Below are 25,219 nucleotides of genomic sequence, written 5' to 3'. Positions count from 1 at the left end.
TGACAAATTGTTCAAATTACCCACGGATCTGGTTGTGTTGGAAAACAAGGCTGAGTCTCACAGACTATCAGGTTACCTCTGCATTAGGGATCCAGTGTGTGCGCTCTGAGATGTTCCGCAGTGCAAAGCAAAAGGCAACAAGTGGTGACAATTGGGAAATTTGCTTCAAAAGCTTATCATGGTCCAAACTTAGACCTCAATGCAGGTGCAATTGCAGTGACAAAATTTTCTTTGGTACAGCCAGTGATGCCGCGCAATGTTGTTTCTACATGAGACACTATCTTCTGTTTCTGCCTCACAGCACCACCACCAGTTGTCCCACTGAAGACTTTTAACCCAATACAAAATCAAGTAGATAATGCTCAGCCTGCTTGCAAAATCCTTTTTTCAATATAGTGGTCCTGTTAACAGCAGTATTTCTTTAAGGCCATTTCCAACAAGGAATCTGGTGGCTGAGCTATTCAATTAGCATTATAAAACAAAGTTTCATTAACTTGAAGGCCAAATGAAGTCAGCAGAACACCAGATCAGTGGCTCTCCTACTCAGATTTTCTTAACACTAACCATTGCATTTCACTTAGCTACAGCCATGCACACACAGACTGCAAGCTGCCTTGAGGGTAAGTGATATGAACCCTGGAGAGTTAGCAGCCAGAGGACTACAAGGGAAAGACTTCAGAGTCCCTGGAAGTCTACTAGCTGTGACAACCAGGACTTTGATTTACAACTGCAATACACCAATAATACCAACAGGTTCAGTGGGACCCATGAGTGACCAGCACGAGGCCGGATCAGCAGTGTGCAGGTGTCTCCGAGTGTGAAATGTTTCACAACTGGTAGGAATGCTTTCTCCCATTGCAGGAAGGATGGAGGTAACTGGGATCAGCCCTGACACAGTGCTCCTTCTTTTCTCAGCCTCCTCAGCATACCCAGTTGTGGCAGTCTCCCGGAGCTTTTCTTCCTTGGTGCACCCGCAGGAGGAGGTAACTCTTTAAATTAGTTTGGATTTGTCCCACTGGACTGCACAGGAAAATTAAACTGCAGGCTTCCTCTGGAGTTCCCTTTTTTAATCTTTTTCTAGAAAACAAGTATAAAAATATTCCAGAAGAAATACAGTGCAAAGAACACCTCAGTCACATGTATGTCCCAACATGATAGCAAAAGAATACAATAAATATAATAAAATTAATAATAAAATAATAATTTATGAAAGAGAGCTCACATTTACAGTTGTGTGCAGTGCCATTTAGTTTTACTGTGGGCTGCAGCACTGTCACATTGCAGTCCTTCTCAGTTTTTTGGAGTGAGCTATTGCTGACTGCAGTGACAGTCCACAGTGGTCAGGCAATGTAGAAAAGGTCATTTACAGTCACATCAACATTCCTGAGCCTGCTGTCATCCTTCTGTGAAATTTCTGCTATCGATATACCAAACTGAATAACCTTTGGAAAAAGCCCTTCAGGCTGCAATTTCCCAACATCTTAGTAGTTTTCACTGGCATGTGGTAATGCATATATTTCCAGAACTTCTTGTTTGCAGCAGCAGAAATAGAAGAATTCCAGGTAATGACTGGTAAAATCCGAAGAGCTTTCTTCACTATTGGAGGCAAAGTCTCTGGCTCTTGGAAAGCTTGGAACTTTATTAATACCAGTTTGATCTTTTTGTCTTCCAATGCACAGTTCACCGCTGCCTGCAGTTCAAAGATGCTTGGTCCGCTGATGTAGGCTGGGCTCAAAATAATTATTGCTCGTCTGCTTTGTTTAATAGCTGTAACAACTTCATCTGTGTATGCTGGAGAAGAAATGGCAATTGTTACTGCATTCTGTAATGGACTTTTTATCTTATCAGTTTCTTTATCAACAGCTAAACCCCAGAAACAGGGAAAACCAGAAATAGGGATAGCCCCAAGAAATGTGGTGTTTGCTGTCAGAGGGTACCACAGCCGTTCTTATGCAGCCTGGAGAACACAACTTGCTGCTCGGGAGGTGGAGGGCACAACTAAGATCTCAACTCAAAGAGGGTCTCAAGGGACACTTGGACTTGTCTTTGTCTCTCCCAGGAACAGGTGCTGAGGGCTTTCTAATTACTGCAGGTAGCAATGAATAATGTTGCTCAGAAAGTAACTACTGAAATATTTGGGGTCTTCTTTTCAGGGAATGGAGTCTGCTTGCAAAGAAATTCTTGGACAAGAAGCTTTGTCTCAGCCTAATATCTTCCCAGTGACACACTCAGACGTGTGTGTGCCTCGGGTGCAGGGGCCAGATAAAAAGATCAAAACATGATGAGATTTGAGCAGAAACTCCAGTACTAAAATATACTAATTGCTGATCTGGTGCATAAGGTCTTTTGGAAAATGAAAAACAATTTTATAAAGAACTGAAGATTTTCTACCATCCACAGGGACCTTACCTCCTCCTGGAAGAATATCTCTTTCAAGAATGCATAACTTGTATCCGTATTTATTTTCCAGCATATCTGGAAGAAGCTCCAGGGCAAAGTTTTCCTCACTAATTAAACTAGAGTCACTTTCAGAAGAGTGTAGTTTTGCATAGGACACAAACGCATCAAATTCTTTGCCATCTAAAATAAATAAATAACACTGTACACATTAACAAGTCTGTCTGAAGCATTCAGCTTCTTTCTTAATGCTCAGTTTCCATTTATATCTATTTAAGTAGGCACAACACAAACCTAAAATTATCACCTGTTCATGAAGTACTGCTATCCAGTTACACAAAGCCAACCCTTACTCCTCACTGTCTTGCAAATTTTGTAGACACACACTACCAAAGCAAATGAGGAAGCTACAGATGACTAGTGCAAGGAAGTTTAAATCAGGCATTTTTCTGCATTTTCATAAACATGGTCCACTTCTCGCCAGTGGAAGATCTGGCCCCTTCTAGGCAAAACCCATGTTGTAGGGAATGATTCCCAATCTCTTCCCTCATTTACCCCAACGCTGATTCCAAAAATACTCATCAACACACAACCTACTTTTTGAAAATACAGTGAATTTTAAAGGAACAATGTTCTTAGATATCAGTTGCTTGCAAAAGATGTGCTGTTTTCATACACTGTTACATTTGTATTCAGAGAGACTGGTGCAAGTAGCAAAGCCCAAGTCTGATCCAAATATCAGCTCAAACACTTAGTACTAACCAGTTCCTAACTTTGTTTCAGTGTCGTCAAAAGAATATGTTTGTGAGGTGCAGATGAAAAATACATAAGGAACTTTTCTCAGCTTTGAAACACCCTGGTACCAATGACCTGAGTTTGGCCCATTCTTAACTACAAACAAATCTTATCTATTTGCTAAATAAAATTTGACCTACACTTGAGGGAGGAGGAAGAAAAACAAAAGGAACTACTGATGAAAGCAAAAGGCACAGTGGACTCAATCCAGTTCCCCATATGTAGTTGCTTGATGCCATTTAAGGTGTCTTAAGGTTGATGGGATTGCCAAATTTGACATGGGAACTATTGACATGGGAACTATTGGAGCCTCAGATCTTTTGGAATGGCAAGACATCCTCAGGCAGTCCAAATGACATCAGACATTGGTATCATGTTATATCATATGCCAATACAGTTAATAGAAACCAGAAAGAAATTCAGCTATTTAGTGCAGAGTCCTACTGCAGGGTGCTGCTGCAGGGCAAGCTGAGAAGCTCTCTACGGTTCACCGTATTGGCTATTTCTTCACTGCATGGGAACTGAGACACCTACCTCCAGCACAGATACCTAAGTAATGGTGTTGAGTATCACCCATGCCTCAGTGTTAACCTCCTGATTTCTATCCCTAGATATAAGATTAGGATCACAAACCTGAGCTTGATCCATCAAGTTCCCACAAGCTCTAGAAGAGCCCATATGGATTCCAGGGATCAAAGGAAATAACACATGGAAAACTAATGACATGCATGAACTGGGGTTGAACAGCTATATTCAGAACCAGCATGTAGCAGAAAGTATGTCATCAAAACAAAACATAGGTGCGCAGATTAGGTTTAGAGGCCAAAGATATGATTAAACAACACACATTACATCTCTGCTCCTCCCCTCTGCTCCTGGCCACACACTTCCACCACTTCCTTCGAGTGGTGCTGAAGCTCTTGTGGTAACAGAGGAAGCTGATTTGTTTTGCTAGCTACTCACTATCTTTTACTGAGTTATTTTTCTGACAAGTTAAGCCAATTTAGGACCACAAGAGTGAATCACCAACAGCAGATACACAGGACTAGTGTGGGACTTGAAGGTGGGGCAGTGGGTCACTAGATTGGTTTAGCTGAATTTCAATTCGACTACTCTCTGAATTGAAGCTCCTTTGAAAACAGTTTTTAAATGACAATAAATTCAACTACAAGCCATCTATTCCTCATTTCACCCACAGAGGTCACTGCAATCTTATTAGACAACAACCATTAATAAATACATCACTGTTTTCCTTTTATAATATTGCTATTACAATAGCAAGTTAAAAACACATGCACAGTAAGCACTACTAGGATTTCTTTTTTTCCCCTAGAATTGTACAGAAGGACAGTTACAATCTGAGGAACTTTTGGCACAAACATTTAAGATGCCCAAAGGGTAGGAAATTAATACCCGAGTTAAGCAAAGTGACTGCATACGTGATCTATAAATGTTAGTATGACAGCTTCTGCATTGTTTCTTTCTCCTTGTGGAAGAAGGGAAGATTTTTGAGAAGTGTATCTGAATTGGCTAAGGACAGTTAGAAAGGCATGAGCAAAAAGGTGACCTTACTGCTGTCTTCAACTACCAAATGGGAGGGTAGAGAGATGATGTAGACAGGTGAGCTGTACAGTGATAGGTGAAGAAGCAACAGACACAAGATGCAACAAGGGAAATTCGCATTAGATGTTAGTGAAAAAGTTCACACTATGAGAGTGGTCAAACACTGCAGCACGTTGTCCAGAGAGGTTGTGGGTTCTCTACGCACAAGGTCCTGAGCAACCTGGCCTAGGTTGGCTCTGCTTTGAGCAGGATGTGGGATCAGACAACTCCCGGGGTCCCTTCCAACCTTGTGGGATTCTGCAATTCTCTGATTCTGTACTAAGAGGTATGGAAGAAAAGAAATGATGGAAAGGAAGAAACGGCAAAATTAAGTCATAATTGCTGCTTTGCCACTCTATAAGCAAGCCCTTTCAGACCTCTGGTGACTTGATATGCATCTACAGAAAGTGAGAAAGACATAATCCTGCAGGTGAGAACACATTTTACGGCCAATCACCTTAGGAAGAAGACTATCTGGGTAGGCACAGCTGGTTTGCACACTCCATATCCCCACGCTGCAAATGGTGCTGCGTGCATGCGGTACATGAGAGTCAGGGAGCAGGACAGATGCTGCCATGGTGGAACCTAACGGCGTCTTCAACTTCAATGCACAAATCTTGGCAGGTCTGTCTCTGGCCTACTGACATACGGGGTGAGCTCCAAGGGGACTTTCCAGAGGTTCTTAAATCAATTTGTTACCAAATAGAGGGGAAATTTTGAGTGATTTCCCAAATTGCTTTTGCCAGCTGCCTTAGGGCCCACAAAAATACTTTCCAAAGGGCAGTTAATTGGCTCATTGCATATGTATTTATAGATATCTAGATACAGTTATTTCACACTCATGTATAATCTACATATACACATGCAAACACAAAAGCAAACTCAGACACCTATATCGCAAGCTGCATCAAGATTCAAGAATTTAAAAAATAATTTCCTTGGGCACATACTATCAGATTTCTTTCAACCCATGTAAGAAAATTATATGTTAAATTCTTTGAAGTAGGCATTGTCATTTCTGATACATTTTTACACTGCCTACTATGTTGGAGGCACATTTTAGCTGAGATGATGGGGCGATGCTACTATGGAGACTTGAAATATCGGAAGCTGATCACTCTGGTGTAAATGTCAAGATGGTCAACATAATTTTTAGAAAGGAAATATGAATACTTCCCAAACATACACTTCTCAGTTGGTCCCCTATATCATCTTATTTCTCTCCTTTGTTTATTGTTCTGAGAAATTATTTGGCTTCAGGTGAAAAATACAATAGACTCTGGAGTCCATCACTTAATTCTGCAAGGAGATTTGATTCTTGTCCACAGGTTCTGTTGAACTCTTTGGGAGAATGAGGTTAAAATTTTGGAGATGCTCCATTATTCCCTGCAAAGGGAGTGCCAAAATTCAACTTCCTACTCTAATCTTCCATGGGTAAATTAGGGATCTTGTAAAAGACTAACTGTGACATTTCAGCTGGTGTTAGATATTTCCTCCACACTGCCTGGCTTTTTTTCCATCTGAATCCACTGAGCACCTTGCTAGCTTTAACAGCCTTTGTATCAAAGAGAACGGGGTTATTAAGAGCATTTAATTAAATGGTGAATTCACACCAGATTAACCCACATGGCAAAAGGCAGTAAAAAAAATGGAGAAAATTAATATTATACAATGTTTCTTACCTCCTGTAGTTTCGTTGTGGACCAGATAACTTCGGTACATCAGCACTATTTCAATCCAGTGCTGGTAAATAAAGGCGGTGCACAAAAGGAATGCAAATAGAGTAGAAATGGCACTGCATAGTACATATAAGAGAAACACTGTAGAAAGAAAAGGGTCTTATCATAACTCAGGCTTTCCAAAATAATGTTGACACTTAGATGAAAAACTCAGCCCAAAAACGGGGGCAAACCATCTCACAATCTTCATTCTTGCCCCGCTGGCAAACTCTAGGGAAGTCAGGAATTCATTTGGCTGCAAACCTCAACACAGAGTTTCAGTCTGCCATCAGGGACCTTGTTTGAATGGTATCTCCTTGATGGTATGAAAAGCCAATCTGTGATGGAAGGCACAGAGAAAACCGTCTGTGGTACACTCAGCAGGGCAAGCAAGTAGTCATTGCTTGGGGTGGAAAAGGCACATCAGAACACACATAGCTGCACACAGTGCCCTGCTGGAGCCTTCCTGTGCCACTCCAGTGATGCATCTCCACTGTGAACTGTGGTTCAATGGTTTAATTTCCATACTGATTCTGGTTTTGGCCTTTGCTTGAAAGGCTGCCACATTTATATCAGTTATGGTAACTTCTCAGAAACATGCATGCTAGGGACTGGGGAAACAAACAGAAACGTCCTATGAAAATCAAGGAATACTATTGCTTCCAGCAGCTGCTCTGCTTCAGTTTAGTAGATTGCCTATCAATGTTCAGAGATGCTACTCTCCTCTTCTTCCTCCCAGTTACTCTCCAGCTTCCCCTTGGCCCATCTGCCTGCAGTAAGTCCCCAGATACCCCCATCCTTCTGAGTAGTCCTCAGAATAATGTGCCTTTCTAGATATCTGACAAATCAAACTTTTCCCATCCAGCTTCAAGAAACTCCTGTAGCTGGCTAAAAGTGTCAAGGGGGAATGAATTTGTAGCAGTGAGTAAATCAAAATGTGTCTTCAAGGTCAAATAGTCATCCATCGATAGTTTTACCTCTCTGCTTTCTTTTCAGCTGGATCACAGCAGTGGCATTCCCCACCAGGTTCTCAGCAAAGCACGTGAAGTTGCTTCTGAGGTCCCTTTCGGTAACTTCTTTCAGTTTCACAACATGAAGAAGTGTGTGCCCCTTTAAACCTTTTGGATAAACACTAAAGAGAAAAAAATATGTATTTGCATGATACCTTTGCTGTTCATTCACACAATCTCCAAATGTCTTGAATACAAAGAAAGTGGACTGTGCAACTTCTTAACATTCATCTTGAACTTTTAACAGCAATGCAATATTCTGGTTTGGAACTTCCATTTGGTTTTTACATTGTAAGAAAATACTACCATCAAAGGTCTGCAGACTGAAAGGTTTATTCTTAATTCATCAACTCAGCAAAATATTTAAGCACTTGCCTAGTTTTAAATATATAACCCCCTTTGACTTCTATAAGATTATTTGTGTTTCTCTAAGATGCAAAAAATTCCCCCAGGGAAAATGCAGGGAAATGAAACTTCGAAAAGGAGCCCTAAGAGAGGACTGGCTGGGCAAAAAGACTGAGCAGCACAGCCTCTTGCAGAGGGGTAAAAAAGCCCAAGGGCAGTACAGGCAAACAGAATAAGACAGATATAATGGACGGAGGTATAGGAAATAAAGAGGTAACAGTGAGGGTTGTGGGGAACAGATCTGTGTCTGCAACCACTTGAGAATACCCAGGGTTTCTGAGTCTCAGCATTTCTCTTTGAAAGCCACAAGTACAGGCGTCTCTGGGTCGTCTCGAAGGTGCTTCACATCATGCCACTGCAAAATGACAGTCTACCATGGCCCTGCCTCTGCTTACTCAAGATACACAGGCATGAGCATGGGCAAGGATTCAACCTGTACTGAAAGTCTGTTGGGAATGTTTTATTCATTTGGGTTTTTAAAAAATAAACAAGCAGAAATTGTATGCACGCAAGAAGCTAAAAACTTGGTAAGAAGAACATTACAAAGCTAGACATTCAAAAGTCCTGAAAATCCAATTTCCAATCTACCTCATGAGTGAGTGTGTGTGTGTGATATCATCATTTGTTATTTTTTTTCCATATGACTCCTATTAAGAACTTGATTTTAGCAGTTACAGCAGGGCTTTTACTTCCCCTGGTGTACAGAAAAATTTTCCCATAAAGATGACTCAGGGCTGTGTAGTGAAAGACACATTTGTCTGTGTTGCCTCTACTATGTTTCTTGCCCAAGTTGGACACTGCATAAGTCATAGAATCATAGAATCATAGAATGTCCTGAGTTGGAAGGGACTCACAAGGATCAAGTCCAACTCCTGTCCCTGCGTAGGACAACCCCAAAATTCACACCATAGTGAATGAGACAGGGAAGTACGGGAACGAAAGGGAAGCATGGTGACTATTTGGGTTGTTCCCAAGTCACAGGAAACCTATCCCCCACACATTGCTTCTCAGCAGGGTCTCATTAATTCTTGCCAGGGAAGACTGCTGAAATTCAGGGTCCTGAAATTCAGTGCTGCAAGTCCTCAGACTGACTCAATAAACACACCCCAGCGTCTGAGGCACCCAAACTCCTTTCAGTGTCCAGAGTACTGTTTTACTGATCTGGTTTGTTCCCCACGTGGAGACAGCTTCCAAAGACAGATTTTGTGAGTTGCTAGCAAGGCACAACAGAGGAAACACTTGAAAACAGCTGATGCAGGCACAGGCAACCAAGCACCATTCATGTTGAAGCTGTTCGTGAGCTAAAGTTTTAGGAACAAGAGTCAGATTGCACAGAAAGTTTGAGTTCTTGACTTTATGGCCATCAATATGTGTTTCTGTATGTGAAGTGCACGTGCCTGTCACATGCTTATGGACATACACATTAATATATTGAAGAACAGAGCCTTCTGAATTTCTTTCAGTAAAATGTATTCAGTAAAGCTGTTGTAGAAGGATTTTTACAGTTGCTGACTGTAGCAGAATCATAAAATTATAGAATCATATAATTGCTTAGGTTGGAAAAAAGCTTATAGATCATCAAGTCCAACCATTAACCTAGCACTGCCAAGTCCACCACTAAACCATGGCCCTAAGCATCTACACATCTTTTAAATACCTCCAAGGACGGGGACTCAACCACTTCCCTGAGCAGCCTGTTCCAATGCTTGACAACCCTTTCGGTGAAGAAGTTTTTCCTAATATTCATATGGCTCGTATTCAGCCAGCTGTTGACCAATACCCCCAGGTCCTTTTCCACCAGGCAGCTCTCCAGCCACTCTTCCCCAAGCCTGTAGCATTGCATGGGGTTGTTGTGACCCAAGTGCAGGACTCGGCACTTAGCCTTGTTGAACCTCACACAGTTGGCCTCTGCCCATCGATCCAGCCTGTCCAGATCGCTCTGTAGGGCCTTCCTACCCTCCAGCAGGTCAACACTCCCACCCAACTTGGTGTTGTCTGCAGACTTACTGACGGTGCACTTGATCCCGTCATCCAGATCATTGATAAAGATTTTAAACAGAACTGGCCCCAATATGGAGCCCTGGGCAACACCACTTGTGACCGGCAGCCAACTGCATTTATCTCCATTCACAACTCTTTGGGCCTGGCCATCCAGCCAATTTTTAAACAGCAAAGCATACGCCCATCCAAGCCATGAGCAGCCAAAAGTAGTAGTAATAATAGTAGTACTAGTAATCAGACTACTGGGTTTTGTCTTACCTTGTTTCCTGATTCAATTTCTCATTTATATTTTCCTTGTTGTTTCTTTGCCATGTTACCCTCATCGGAGAAACTTTTTCAAACCCAAACTGTACACGGCATTCCAATTCAAGTGGCTTTCCTGCAACAAATTAGCACAGGAAAACCATGCATGGAGGTCACCAGAATATTTTCTCTTAAATAGCCTGGGATCTGTATAACACACGATGCTTCCTTTAATATCCACAAAGATATATATCAAGAAAAAACCTACATTTTATGTAAAATTCTCATACTCCTAGAGAGCAAAGTGGTTTTGCTTTATCAAGATCTATCATTATCTATCAATATCTCATTTAAACATTTTCTTTCACTTTCAGATGAGGAATCGAAACTTACCAAGCTCTGCTTCAAGGATCACCACACCATTGGGATACAAGAAGTTTGGTGGATGGATAGTGTTTTTTGCTGCAATTAACAGGAATACTGTTAATAACTATAATGCTATCATCAGTGCAGAAGACCAGAAAAATATCTTACAGAATTTTCTTTTTCAAATGCTAGGTGGAATTTAGACACCTAAGTCCAAGAGGATGATTTACAGTTGTTGAGGTGTCTGAGAGTGCACAGATAAGAGAGTTTGGACTACAAAACTTATGTAGCTGCTTAAAGACCTGCTGTCTTCCTTACTCTGAGGCATTGCCATCTTACATGAGCTGAGGGGCTCAGCGTCTAGCCTGCACTTAAGGTTATTTAGGATTCAGAAATTAGCCCCCCCCCCTGCAAAACCCCATGAAGGACACAGTCCTCATACCAGTTCCCTGCCAAGCCCCATTGCATGTCCAGTAAGCACACATACAGCACACACGTGTCATTCACAAGCACAGGTACTTGCATTAAAATAACCATGTATTTTCAAAAAAATGGCTGCCAAAGAGTACAGATAATGACACCCACAGTTCATACAATCTACTAAGCAATTACTGAGGCTCCAGAAAAACAGTCTGAAAGGGCTAAAACCCACAGCTCTGATATTCTAGGAAAGTCCCATACTGCAGGAAATGGTGCCACACAACACTTCTTTTTTTTTTAAACCAAGCCACAGCAGAGAAATGTACGCAAGATTCGGAGAGAGTATATATGTATATGGCACCTTTCAAGTGTTTTTCTGACTGTGCTGTGAACTGAGAGAAAGGAACTAAGAAGCGCAGTGCATTAGCTCAGGTTCAGCCAGATAAGAATAAAAGCAAAGATAGTCCACACCTGCTTGGAAAATGTTGTGGGAATATAGCCAGAGAGAGGAGTGAAAGAGCACCAGACTTTGTAACCCAGCACATAGAGGTCTCAAAAATTGGTGAGACATGGTTTCCAGGTCCTGTCCTGATGGGGTGTATATATTTTTCCCATGACATCCGAGTACAAAATGCATCAAACATCTGCAAAAAAGGGACCAGCTATTTCAGAGGAGTGCTGTCCTCACTAGACCATAGAATCAGGTTGCCTCACCTGACACCTTTCTTTCGCTCCCTAAATCTTGTTCCCCCTTGCACAGAGCAGCCCACTTTCCACCAGCATGCTGAGAATAGTTCCTGTGCTGTCGTCCTACAGAAACAGCTGCACTGGGTCCATCCAGCTCAGGATATAGAATAGATGTAGCTATGCTTTCCTCTGGGACCTGTGATTGACTGGAGTGACTGCAGTGTCTAACAAGAGTGTCTTACAGTACTCAACCACAGATACCTGGAGAAAAGCATAACCACATTTCTCTTTTAGCAAACAAAACAGAGTCTCCCTCATTCCTGATCCTGAGTGGCTAGCATGCTCCCTTGCACGGTGTTGATGTTGTCCAACAGCACTCTGCCAGACAATATCTGGGCTTCACCTGAAGGGCAGCAGAGGACAGTAAATATTACAGAAAAGGTCACCATGATTTGAAGGAGAATATAAGGCCATGCCATATCACTGTGCCATAGAGTTCTGGCCAGTTTTATTTAGTAATCCATACAAAGCCTAAAAGAACAGGTCATGCAGAAAGTGATGCTTTCCCCCAAACAGCACATGCAACAACAAATGGCTTGTTTGTTAGTTAGATTGCTCACAGGTCTCCTGTTTCCTCTGCTGTTAAAAAGCTATGTGGAAGATGGGCAGTAATCCCACCATCATCACCTTCCTCATCATCGTCAAGTGGAAGAAATTAAGGTCTCATCCATGCCACAAGGAACGATTTTTTATCTAACTCCTCCTTTCTTATAAGCCTCTACTTCAGGGACAGAGGTAGGATTGAGATATACACTGCTTTTGTCCACGTTTCCCGTGCTGGATTCGCACTCCTTCCTCCTAGTATGCGAATATCTTCCTAATACTCCCCATACAGTACATGGAGAACATTGGCATCAGTTGGAGTTTCATGAATTCTACTCCCAGATCAAGAGATCTAAATCCTTTTGTAGATTCAATCCCCACTGTTAGGAACTACAATAAATCCAAGGCGGAATTAGATCTTGAAAATTATGGCATTGTATGCTACATGTTATTACTGAACACTGAAGGTTCTATTCAATGTCCCAAGATGTCTTCAGAATACTTGTAAGAGGATTTTAATGATTGTGTAGCTAATTCAGTTTGTGGGTTTTTCAGAACAAGAGCCTGAACAAAAGATAAATAGGGTAGGAAAGAATAGAGAAAACATACTTTACTTCAGGTGTTTTATTCTGAGTTATTATATTACTCACCAATGACATCTACCGTTACTACTGTTCTCATTGTCCACTTGGTAGTGTTGTCATATAGAGTGTAATCACACACATATATTCCAGCATCTTCTTTATAGGTTGGATTCAAGTAGATTTCATTATGCTTAAGCTTTAGACTTTGTCTGCTTTTCCTACGTATTATCTGATGACCATCCTAATGAAAAGAAAATGATATCAAGGAATTAGAAGTCCTTTTTTGTTGGCGGTGCTGTTATTAAATTATATTTTAAGATATTTCAATAAGATTACCATGGCAGTAGGCCTAAACCAAACTTTTTTCACTGAATTATTAAGAGTGTGAGGACATTTGTCGGTTGTATTCATAGAATCATAGAATTATAGAATGGTTTGGGTTGGAAGCGACCTTAAAGATCATCTGGTTCCAACCCCCCTGCCATGGGCAGAGACACCTTCCACTAGACCAGCTTGCTCAGAGACCCATCCAGCCTGGCCTTGAACACTTCCAGGGATGGGGCATCCACAACTTCTCTGGGCAACCTGTTCCCATGCCTCACCACCCTCATGGTGAAGAATTTCTTCCTTATATCCAATCTAAATCTACCCTCCTTTAGTTAAAGTCATTACCCCTTGTCCTGTCACTATGTGCCCTTGTAAAAAGTCCATCTCCAGCTTTCTTGTAGGCCCCCTTCAAGTACTGGCAGGCTGCTATAAGGTCTCCCCGGAGCCTTCTCTTCTCCAGGCTGAACAGCCCCAACTCTCTCAATCTGTCCTCATAGGAGAGGTGCTCCAGCCCTCTGATCATCTTCGTGGCCCTCCTCTGGACTCGCTCCAACAGGTCCATGCCCTTCTTATGTTGGGGGCCTCAGAGCTGAACACAGTACTCCAGGTGGGGTCTCACAAGAGCAGAGTAGAGGGGGAGAATCACCTCCCTCAACCTGCTGGTCATGCTTCTTTTCATGCAGCCCAGGATACAGTTGGCTTTCTGGGCTGCAAGAGCACATTGCTGGGTCATGTTGAGTTTCTCATCATCTAACACCCCCAAGTCCTTCTCCTCAGGGCTGCTCACAATCCATTAAAAAATTGTGGTCTGTAATATGTGAATACAATTGTCTTTTTTAAAAATGACTTAAAATTTGTGGTTTCTGAGAGAAATGTGAAATTATGTACCTAATCTAAATTAAAATCCTATTACTAAGGAGCAACAAAAAGGATCACTTTTTTGATGGACTGGGTATTTTTTATTTTGTAAGTAAATTATTTTGAAAACATTTTGATGTTCTTTTCTGAGAAGTAAATCATGGTTTGGGATTGTCTAAGATTGACAACACTTTCACGACTTTTAAAAGGATGAAAACTGACTATTTATTGAAAAGCACCCCTATTTTTCAGCTTAGTGTATTCATATTCTCTAAGACCAATAAAAATTTTCCTTAAATCAAATTCCTGAAAAAAATCCACTAACGCAAATTGGAAAGAATGTCCTTAAATTTAGTGGGCTTCAGATCAAGATGTAGGTAATGATATACGTCACTTAAAGTTTGAAAGTAAATAAAAAGTAACTTTGACTGAATCATAATTCTACTTGAGAGAATAAATTATGTAAATAAAACCAGGTAGTAAAATGCACAACTGACATTTCAGTCATTTTCATTTGCTCATTTATACAGGTTTAAATGGTATATTACAATCCTTACAAACACAATAGGAATAAATTTTAGCTTGCAAGTGTTTTAATGGTCATTTGAAAAAGAGTAAGTCAATAATGTCTCAGTGGAACAGTGCTTCATTAAAAACAGGAGTCTTGGAAAGAACAATTTGAAATATTAATCTTAAGAGAATTTTGTTTCTAACAAAGACACTTTTTTATTTGGTATATTTGATATTTTCAGAACTTAAAATGTCAAAACAAAATTTTAAATTTCAATCATCTGTCAGTTTTGTAAAGAACCTATTTTGATTCTCAATTATTTCAATTTCTTAGCTGAAGAGAAAGCATTTCTAGGCTTCTGTTTCATGGAATAATATTTTGGGTGTGGCAAATTTCTTCAAAACTCTTACTTACAGACTTGATATATAGCAATTCAAGATTCTACTTTTGGGTTGAATTTCTCAGGCTGCATTGTCTGCCAAAGAAGAGTTCAAGAACCTACAGCACATGAGCATTAACTAGACCTAGAGCTATGCCTCCACTGAGCTTTTTCAAATGCTCAAGAGAGTGACTCTTACCTTGTACCATTTTACATCTGGCTTTTTTATATGGCTGTAGCATTTTGTCCCAGGGCAAGTTATTGAATTCCCTCTGTCAGCAAGAAGATATAGCATATTTGTGTCATAATCTGAACATTTTGCCGCGTTCTTTGTTTGAACCTCCAAAACAATTTTGAGACATGGGATTTTTTCCCTGAGTGATGCAGAAAAAAAAAGTTAAACATATAATATACAAAATAAAACAACACAATTAACTCTTGTATAGAAATAGAAGCTTTTTGCTCCATTACATACCGCATCATACAGATGTACACCCCGGAAGCACTGGCCCTTACTGGTTTAAACCAAAGTGCATCCCCTTGGAGAGCACGATTAGAGCTTTCCTTGATAGCCTTCAGTGGCTCTTCATCTTTCTGACTCCAGAACCATTTCACCGTATGTTTTTTTAGAAGTGAGTTGTTATAAATGTGGGTAGCATCTCTACCTGGTAAAGCGCATTGTAAAACAAACTCCTCATCACTAATTGCACGATACCACATTTGAGGTTCAACATTGGAACATCCTGAAAAGCAGGACAATGAAATATCAGTACCACCTGAAAGAACACACAGTCATCATGTTTAAAAAAAATAATTAGGAATACTACAAAGTCACAACTTTACCTTTCCTTGTGTTAAATAATTTTTTATGTGACTAATAAGGTAATAGAGAATTTATTTCCTTAAACATGGAATTTGCTAATGTTCTCAAAAGTTTATTCAAAGGTTTCCAAAGGTTTATTAGGCCTTTTTCAAAAGCCTAATGTGAAAATAGCTTAAGATTTTTAGTGAACTGAAGATTTTCACGAGTGCTACCCTGTTAAACCTCAACTTTGTAGAAAAGCAGACGCAGCTCTTCTAGCTCTCCTCATATTAATGGAGAAGGGACTGACATAAACCTGAAGAAGCAGAGCCTGCCCACCACACTCCCTATTTAGGGTAAGATTGACAAGCATTATTGTCGCACTGCTTTCAAATCTTTCCCCTCTTACGTTTCAGTTACAGTCACTAAAATTACACAAATTTTTGGATTCTGAAAGCTGTGATCACCCATCCTAACCTTGAATTCTCTGAAGGCTGACTGACCTTGCTGCATAACCCCTCTTGCCAGTCAGGATGTGGTAAACCTTAAAAGTGTGGCAGGATTTCACTTCAGCAGAAGGGAAGGCATGAAATCTTCAGTTCCTCGCCTGCCCACCTGGAAGACTCTTTGCAGTTTCAGTTTCTCTCTGCAAACTTAATTGGCTCAAGCTCCTCCAGATAGATTGTGTGGGTGGAAGACTTTGATATATCGGTCTCACCCTGCCTTTCTCTTCCTTTTCTCCCCCGACAGGCTTGGACCAGCTGCTGGAGACTTCAAGGAGCCACAGAAGCAATTCATTTGCTCCATTTGGTTCTCAGAAATTCTCCTTTACATTTTCCCTTTTCTTTTCATTAGGGAACTGAATTTTTAATCATATTGAGGGTAAACTGTATTACCGATACTTAAAAAGCTTGCAGAAAGGCTAGAGACAGCTGTTTGCCTGACAGACGCATGAACAGTTGAAGGGAAAACTCATGAAGGCATGGCAAAATGCAGATCCACTTTTCTCAGCTGTCAGAAAGCACCACAAGCACCAAACCTCACCAAAGCAGACACTTACCTGGCAAGATAACCTCTCTAACTTCTACCCCATTGACAAACAATGCTAGGATCCAGCACAAAGTAAGCATGATTTTCTTTATCAATTTTTGTTGATATTCTGAGACATTTTCTTTAAGAATCATCTTGCTTTCTGCAAAAGAGGAAAACAGATATTTTCTTGTAAATAATACTCCAAAAAGATAGGTAGGCAATTAGTTGTTTTATTATGTAGCTCTAGAAAACTTAGCGGCAGTATTTCCTAGATATTATGCTTTTTAAAAATGGGGTTTGCAGCATTCTTCCTGCTCATACTATTTCACACAAATGCAGGATAGATGATATTCAAGAATATGCAACAGTCTCTTTAAAGATACCTTGCATAGAGTTGCTTACAGATGGATTTCCACGTTATACCTACAGCAAAGCAGAACTCCACATCTGGAGTGGAAACGCAGGTCTTTCAGCAGCTCATGCTGTTAGAAGAGGAACCTGTCCTCTAAGATGAGAGATAAGATACCAAATAACAAAATCAGCCTTTAGCTAATGACAACTATCAGCAACAGACTGAGAAAGGCATAACTGGCACCAAAATCCATGGAGCTCTGTGATATCTTGAAGGCCAACAGGCCCAGAGTGTGTAAACTGGATTCCTTTGGGATTAAACCAAATCTGAAGACGTGTTGCAGCTGCAAATGGCATTGAGTCCATGGGACTGGAGTAGAACTATGCAGAAGTAAAACCCTCAAAGCATGTACTGTGTGGACACCAGGTCTTTGGTTCTAACTCTTTCACCTAAGAGACATGCTTCTATTGGGCTTTATTACCAGCTGAAATGGACGTACCCTAAGATATCCACTAGGGTCAGCAGAGCAACCTAAAAAACCCTTCTCCTCCATGACTTACCTGCATGTGCAGCATCAGGCCTCACTTCTGCACCAGAGTTCTGCGCTGCGCTGCTTGAATGGCCCTAGCAGAGACCTGCTGAACAGGGTAACATCCACACCATCATAAGGTATCAGCTTTGTGGTGTGCCATCTGTAAGCTGAGACCAGGAACACCCAGGGGATTTGGGAGCAGGTCCACAAAGCACTCATCTGCACCCAGACCCCTACATTACAGCATCCTGTCCAAGGTGAAACCCCAAGCCCTATTTTATGAAGTGTTTTGCCTCTCTTACTAAGAGATTTGATCTGTGTCCCACAGCCTTCTCAGCCACAGGGCTAGAGGAAAGGCAGGCTGTCAAGCATGCACATTCAACAGCCATGGCTTAATTTGGGTATTTAGTAAGAACATATCCAACGCTTGTGATTTACATGTCTGGAGTGCCTGATTCAGGATCTCAATGAGTGAAGGCCATGTGCTTTGCTGATGTTCACATCATGCAACTAAGACCTCCGGGAGATTTTTTCTTTGCTGATATGGCCACAGAGTGACTCTGCATTTGCACAGCTGCCAGAGAGGCACTGAGTCAGCCCAAGGGGAAAAAAGAAAAGGTCTGGCAAAGGCTAGTCCCTTGTCTGTTGGCACCTCATGCAAGTCAGACATGACTCATACAGGCAGGCAGCAAGAGAGCATCCAGTGCACACTGAGCTAGCAAGAGAGGTGAAGACAACTCCCACTCTGCACTTTCTCAGGCAGCTATTCTGCGTAGAGAGGAGGACTTTAGTCACCATTCTCTTCAGCATGTCTCTATTCCTTGCAAGTGAACGGAATGATCTATTTTTATAGTCAGAGGTCACAGGGAGTAGGTTAACTCATTTGTCTTAACCCATCCTGGTGCTTTGTTACAGATTGGCTGCTGCCAATTGTCATTGCCCCATACATCTTTTAAAATCATCCTGAAACTCCAAGCCAATAAGTATGAATAAAGACACAGAGTTTCCTACCAGCACGGGACAAAAGCCGTTCTAAACTTTAAGAAGACTGTTCTTATCCAAGATTAATGGATCCTGACTCTTTTGAATCTGGATTTATGACAATTGTAAAGACCTCTCTCAAGGCATTCATTAGGGCTGCATCTCTGTCCCTATTCGTACTGTATAAAACAAAGGATGATGTTTTCAGTTATGTCACCCATCAGCCCACATGGCAAAGGCATACTGGTGCCAGTAGCAAGCAGGACCCAAGGGCCTTGTGTGTAATTCAGTGCTGCAGTCCCTTGAGCAAGTGAGCTGATGTAATGGTTTACTGTTGTCAAAGGGGAAGGTCTCATCTACTTCTTCGTCCTTCCCACTCCCCTCTCCCTTGATCCCAGAAAAACAGTCCAGCCCCTCTCCTGTGACAGCTCTTGTCCTCTCTGGTGACTCAGTTCAATTTGTTAAGCCATCAGAAGCTACACAAGGAGTACTTGACCTGGCACAAGATAAACAGTGGAAGCGTTTACTTCCCAGCTGCCCATTTGTCTGTAATCAGGGACACACAGGCTATGTGTAGCAAAACTACATCAAGTGACCATTCACAAAGCATTTAATAATGCCAGTGATGTATAATCTCTCTGCTCTCCAGTTTACTGCCATGCTAACAACGTCCTCTTCAAGCTCAAACGGTCACCACGAATGGGGAAGAAGTCTGAAAGGGAAGGGTATCTAATGAATGTCATAGCCTTGGTTAGCAATCTGTATAGTTTTCTACTGTCTTTTTCTAGCCATGGCAAAATACACCACTGCCAATTTTTCTGCTAAGTGATAACACTTTTATTAGAGAGCCTCTGAAACTTTGCGTTTCTATAGTGCTTAAAAAGTATGGTAACGTGAAATTAAGAAGTGTCGTCTTGCAAGGGTGCTTGACAGGAAGAGAGAAATTCACAGCAGAAGCAGACAGCAATTACCAAAGGAGGGGGGTACCTGAAACAGGATAATCTTAAACTGACCATTCAGGTGTATTTGCACTGCAGGTGAACTCAAGGTGATCTAGTGACTCAATATATTCAGTGACTCATTTTATCTATTTTCTGGCAGGTCAGCATCTGCCAGAAAAAGAAAGCACTCTACTCCGGGCAACATATTATCAAGAGTTTCTCCTCCATCTCCTGCCATGTACGTACCCATATTATCATATCCTTAGTCTAGGGATTTAGGATGACATTTAATTGGAAAGCAAGTTATATACAAAGGAAACTAATGTGGTTTTAACATAATTTCCTGGGGTAAAAAAATGTGTGAGAGAAGAATGACAACTGTATTATTTTGCCTATGTTTCAATCTAAAGGACTCTCACAAGAAAACAGTAAACCTCTATTTCATAGCATTTTGTGTGTATTTACATAAAATATAAGCAAAAGAAATCAAAAACAATTTCTGGAGAGCTACACCAAGTTTCATGATATCTCTGAAGTCAAGTAAAGAACGGCATGTCACAATCTGACAATCAACCACTATGATTTTGACGAAAATTGCTTCAGTGTCAGAGCTATCAATTCCTGTGTCTTCGACTTACATCAATGGAAAGGCAAACATAATCTGAGAGTAAGATTAGTAATAGTCAAACAGAAGAAAACAGCTTCACCATACCTATGAAGTAAAAAAAAAATCTAATGAAGCTACTTATTAAGACAATAATGTTTTGTCTGACCAAGCAGTTAAAACTCATTTACTTTAAAATGCACATTCAAAGACAATAAAACCAACTCACCTGTCAAGCAGATGGGGTAGGGAGTGTTAAAATCTGAATCTAAAAGCTATAATTAAAAAAAAATAATTATCTGAAAATCTTACCTGCATGTCCTACCCTACATGATAAGACTTGTGGTTAGTTCTAGCTGTGCACTGTGTTGAGTCTGTTTCCTTTACAGGAATTTCCTCTACCTCACTGTCATCATCCCTTCCTTTCTCATTTCAGTTGTCTTAGGCTCAAAATTTCCGGGTCATTTTCTTGTAAAAAGAACACGGGGAAAAAAAGTTTCCCTGTAGTAAAAGATCAAAGCCGTTTGGGTTTTAAAATCTTATATTTGCATTGCGTGCAAAAATGCATTGGACTTTTAGTTTGCTTCATTTAAGAGCAGGAAAGGTAAAAGTTTATTTCTTTTTTGCCCAAATGCTGCTACTAGACTGTTCAAAAAAGTGTGTAATATCTGAAATCTGCGAGAGCACCACATTTCTGCACAACACCAAACAATTCACTATCAGAACCGAGTTCTCCTTACCCTTAGTCTCCTCAGCTACCTTCCACACCCACAGCACGCAGGCAATATACGGGGGGGCTGTGACACACTATTACTTTCTATCTGCGTCCTCCCAGTTAAGCCTTGTTGGTTACCCCAACACAGCTTTGGCAGAAAGAGAAAAGAGAAGCCCTGATGAATATGAGCCATCTGTGACTTGCCCCTTGGACCTGCTAGGCAGGCAGAGCATGTCAGCATATGCAGTCCCACACAGTCCAGCCCCTCTTCCAGGCTTCCTGTATGGATGCGAAACCCATAAAAGACAGACCGCACAGTGACTCAAACTACATAAAAGCATCTGAGAGTACTTTGTCATCAATTCAGACACCACTTCTCTCTATTTCAGTAGAGGTCATGTAAATAGACAGGTCCATCAGTTTGCACCAGACTTATTTCAAGAACAGTAGGACTTGTTTCTTCTTTTCTTGTGTGAAGTTCAATCTTTTTACTGCAAACTGGGCCAATTACTCTATTTCCACAACAAGAAGCTAAAAAAGGCTTTTTGCTATGTAAGAGGCAATTTCAATGTTGCCGCTGTTTATACACGTACCTTTAGGTGATGGCCACTATTAACACTTGGTTATATTGGTTCCTGAGCATTTGGAGATATGTGTATTCGCAGCTTCTACCATGTGTTTATCTCTCTTCTCTTTCCAGAACAGAGCTCATTGCCAATGAAGCTTGGTGACTGTCTCCTAAAATATCTTCAGTGTTTTGCCCCAATACAAAATATATGTTTGGTTTATATGTTACAAAAGACTCCAATGTATCTCTGTAGGTTTCAGTATAAAGACTAAAGCTTTTTGAAGGTATCCTTTCTCACTAGAAAAAAAAAGCGCATTTTACTGTCCTCTTCTCTTGAAGGAATTACAGAGCGCAACACAGATAAAGTCAAGCCCATGCTACCTTCAAGCCATTGCTCAGACTGTCAGAAAGAGAAGATGGTTCTTTCCCAAAGATGCATCTTGCAGATACAAAATATACTTCATTCATTTTAAGTACTAATTGTCATACTCTCCATGTAATAGGTTTATTACATTCAAAAAATTAAGTAGAGCAATCAAACATCTAAAGCAGATATTAGACATAAAACAGAAGCACCAATCACATAGAGTTTTGAAAGCTGTGCTGCCGGAAAACTGAGTGGTATGTCATATTGGTTACCACACTGGTTGAAAATCTTGCCAAATAGTACCAAATATTTGGCTGAGCCTCTACTTCAATTCACCCCTTCCTCTTTTGTAAAAGTAATGTATATGCTAAAAAAGCAGCCTCACACAGCTGTACTTCCCAGGTTCATGTTTACCCTTTGCTGCTAGAACAAGTTTATAAAGGAGAGGGTAAAGGACTGCTCCACAATACCCTCCCTGCTTCCTTTCTCTCCCCTCCCTCTCCTCCCCCTCACTCACCCACTCACTCACCCACACATTTAACATATTTTATACTATAGCTCCAGGAAATTGCAGGCTGCATGCTGAGGAGTGCTTCCCCACCCCTGTGGAAAGTCAAGGTGGGGGTCCGTATCTTACCCGTGTCCATCTCACTTTTGCTCAAGCATTTTGTCAGCCAAGAAGCAGGGGGAAAGATGCACCATCTCAGTGTGTATGTAGTGTAGTCTTGTAGTACTGGGAGGATTACATGGCTTTAGTATTCTGGTACTATTCTGGCTTGACACATTTACACATCACCTCCTCCTCTGCCCAGCTATGGTTAATACCGAGTGGGTAACAAATTTTCCGCTCCGGTTATCTTCTACACTGATTCAGTGGTGTTAGTTCTGCTGTCACAGGAGGTGTCTGAACAATAGCTAAACATCAACCTCTGTCCATTTTGTACTAGGTTATACAGTCAGTGAAACGTCCTACAGTCAAGGGCAGCTTATGGAGCAGTGGGGTAACTCACCTATTACTCCTCTGTGAAGTAAGGGAAGATGGTGTTATTTAGTACAAATCTGCTGCACCACAGTACATTCTGCCTTGGGCATCAGGATGTAATATGACTAGTGCCACAGAAGTACTTTGGATGTACTAATAACTGAATAGATCACTTGTGACCAGAGAAAGAGCAAAGCAAATACTCATGACCGAGGCCTTTAAAATCTTTTCACTCTCACAATCTTTAGTAGTTAATTAGAAAAGATTGCCTAGCACCTCAAATTTCATGCCAATCCCTTCTTGCCTTCCTTGATAGTCTAGCCTGCTTACTGCAAGCCAAGAAACATAAAACCGACAAGAATGACCATTGTTGTATTACGGGTTTTCTTTCAGAAACTTACTGTGCTCCAGCACAGAAATAGGTCAGAATAGTTTCCCCATTACTCCCATGGGAGATCTTACTGTTCTAATGGCTTTAATGGCCATCGTAAATTTATTCATGGCCACATGTCTGTGTGAATACTGTTCCTTAGCTTAAACAACTCTTCTCTCTAGTGCTTTTTCTTTTCCTGTATGCATTTGATGACAATGCTCCTATTCCTTTCCCTGTTCAGTTTACCAGCCTGAAAAATTCAAGCTCTTCTAGAAATGCTTCACACAATTCTCCTGGTGATCCTCATGGCTCTGTCTTGCAGGTCTCAAGGTCTCACTTCATTGGTATTTGCACTGTATCGTTCGATTTTCCTTCATCATGGTGGCAGCTGGCAACAATCCTGAGCTTCTCACAAGTTTTTATTTCCAAAGTATGAGTTCCTTCCTTGTAGCTGAATTTTTGCTGCTAGTCCCCAAAGGGTGCATCTTCCTTAAGTACTGCATAAATATGCTTAATATACTACATATTAAGCCACTGTACACAGACAAGAGACACTGCTATCACAGCTGAGTTGACTATTTAGTCTCCAACTGAGTGCCTGAATTCAGAAATTAGGTGTACCCCACAATGAAGTCTGTCAAGAGATCTCTTTGCTAGGGATGTTCAGATTATTCCTCTTATGTACTGACAGCTCTTCATGAACAGACAGAGCCACTTGCCCAATTGTTTCTAAAAAGTCAGATCCATACAGCATTACAAATAGTTTTGGAACCTCTTATGGAACAGCATTCCTTTACCATAGGCAAAAAACCTCAAACAGCTACAATTTTCCTGCAATGCATAGCAAACAGCTTTGTAACCATGTATTGAAATGAGGTCTCCAGCACGTGACTGAAATTGGCTTAACTATGGTAGTTGTCATGGTCAAAAGAATTAGAGCAATAAGCCGTGAATCTATTTAATTATTTCATAAATACCTTAAGCCATCAATGTACTGAACTCTATTTTTGTATTTGATAGTAACAAGCGACAAATATGTTACACTGGACTGCGGTATGTCTTGCTGATAGACATACTATATCTCACCAATAGAGGCTAGATGGAAGATCAAACAATGCAATGTAAGAGACAAATCCCTGTGATGAGTTGTTTATATACTTAGCTGACAGTGAAACTAAAAAATGTGGTCTATCTGCAGCTGCTTTCACTGAAGTTCAGGAAATTTGGATTGTTGAACCACAGGAAGCTGTCATGAGTTGATCAAAACTGGAATAGATTCTTGTGGAGCCTTTTTTCCATTCTGTGTTTCACATAACTTGTAGCTATTGCAGAAAGCTTGGTAACTACTGTTTTGCTCCGGCACTTTATCTAATTATAGCTACTAAATCAGAAAACTATTTCCCAAAAATGCGATCACATTTTCTTTTTCAAAATACTGAATACTTTTCAACTACATCACAAGCATCTCACTAGGAAAGGCAACATTTCAAACATTTTATTAAATATATAGGATTTAATGATGTAAAAGTTGCCTCCTCTGTGCAAGCCAGACCATAGTCATCTTTAAAAAGAAAGCCAATTTTTTTTACTTTCTCTGAGAAACCAAGATGGAAAAGGACAACTTTGATATATAACCACAGTTCTAGAGTAACCTGCCAAGCCAGACTCATGAGTCTATCTTCTTACCTGCTAATCTTTATTTTCTTGCCAGTTTTTTATGACCTTTTACCATTTACCCCTGGTCTGCAAGTTGTACCTCTCCTCATATCCCTGTAAAGAATGCAGATAGCAATGGAGGAACAGAAGTGCTTATAGTAGGAAGAAATTATGGTTATGGAACTAAACATGGTGTTCATTTGGAGGGACCCCTTCCCTTGAAGAGTCTCTCCAGACTTGGTGCAGACACTGAAGGTGGACACACAGGACAGGGCACATGGACAACTATAATTCACGAACCCTCTACATTTCCAGTCCCTTATATGGTACTACACTATAGTACTGATACTATATACAATAGTCCCAACTCTTCCCAACATCTATGTTCAAATTATCAATAATAGACAA

The 25,219-nt window shown here is 40.8% G+C and overlaps 1 protein-coding gene across 1 annotated transcript; it reads right to left on the bottom strand.

The window, feature by feature from the left end:
* Positions 1-1,052: 1,052 nt before the first annotated feature.
* Positions 1,053-22,492, bottom strand: IL18RAP (interleukin 18 receptor accessory protein). Its single transcript, XM_087758267.1, has 11 exons — positions 22,438-22,492; positions 16,769-16,900; positions 15,382-15,649; positions 15,106-15,280; positions 12,898-13,072; positions 10,565-10,633; positions 10,187-10,307; positions 7,490-7,644; positions 6,477-6,614; positions 2,410-2,580; positions 1,053-1,791 (listed from the first exon to the last, which is right to left on the bottom strand). Exons 1-11 carry the CDS (start codon positions 22,445-22,447, stop codon positions 1,418-1,420), a joined length of 1,788 nt encoding a protein of 595 aa, XP_087614393.1. The 5' UTR covers positions 22,448-22,492; the 3' UTR covers positions 1,053-1,417.
* Between the last annotated feature and the right edge of the window lie 2,727 nt (positions 22,493-25,219).

The sequence above is a fragment of the Nipponia nippon genome, unplaced genomic scaffold, assembly GCF_047370975.1.
Source record: "Nipponia nippon isolate SJK-2023a ecotype South Korea unplaced genomic scaffold, ASM4737097v1 scaffold_2, whole genome shotgun sequence".
Lineage (NCBI taxonomy): Eukaryota > Metazoa > Chordata > Aves > Pelecaniformes > Threskiornithidae > Nipponia > Nipponia nippon.
This window is presented reverse-complemented; position numbering and strand designations above follow the sequence as displayed.

Coding starts and splice junctions, on each gene's coding strand:
- IL18RAP (XM_087758267.1), bottom strand. Junction 13,073..15,105: donor CAGATGTAAAATGGTACAAG/GTAAGAGTCACT, acceptor TCTTTTCATTAG/GATGGTCATCAGATAATACG. Junction 10,308..10,564: donor GATCCTTGAAGCAGAGCTTG/GTAAGTTTCGAT, acceptor AATTTGTTGCAG/GAAAGCCACTTGAATTGGAA.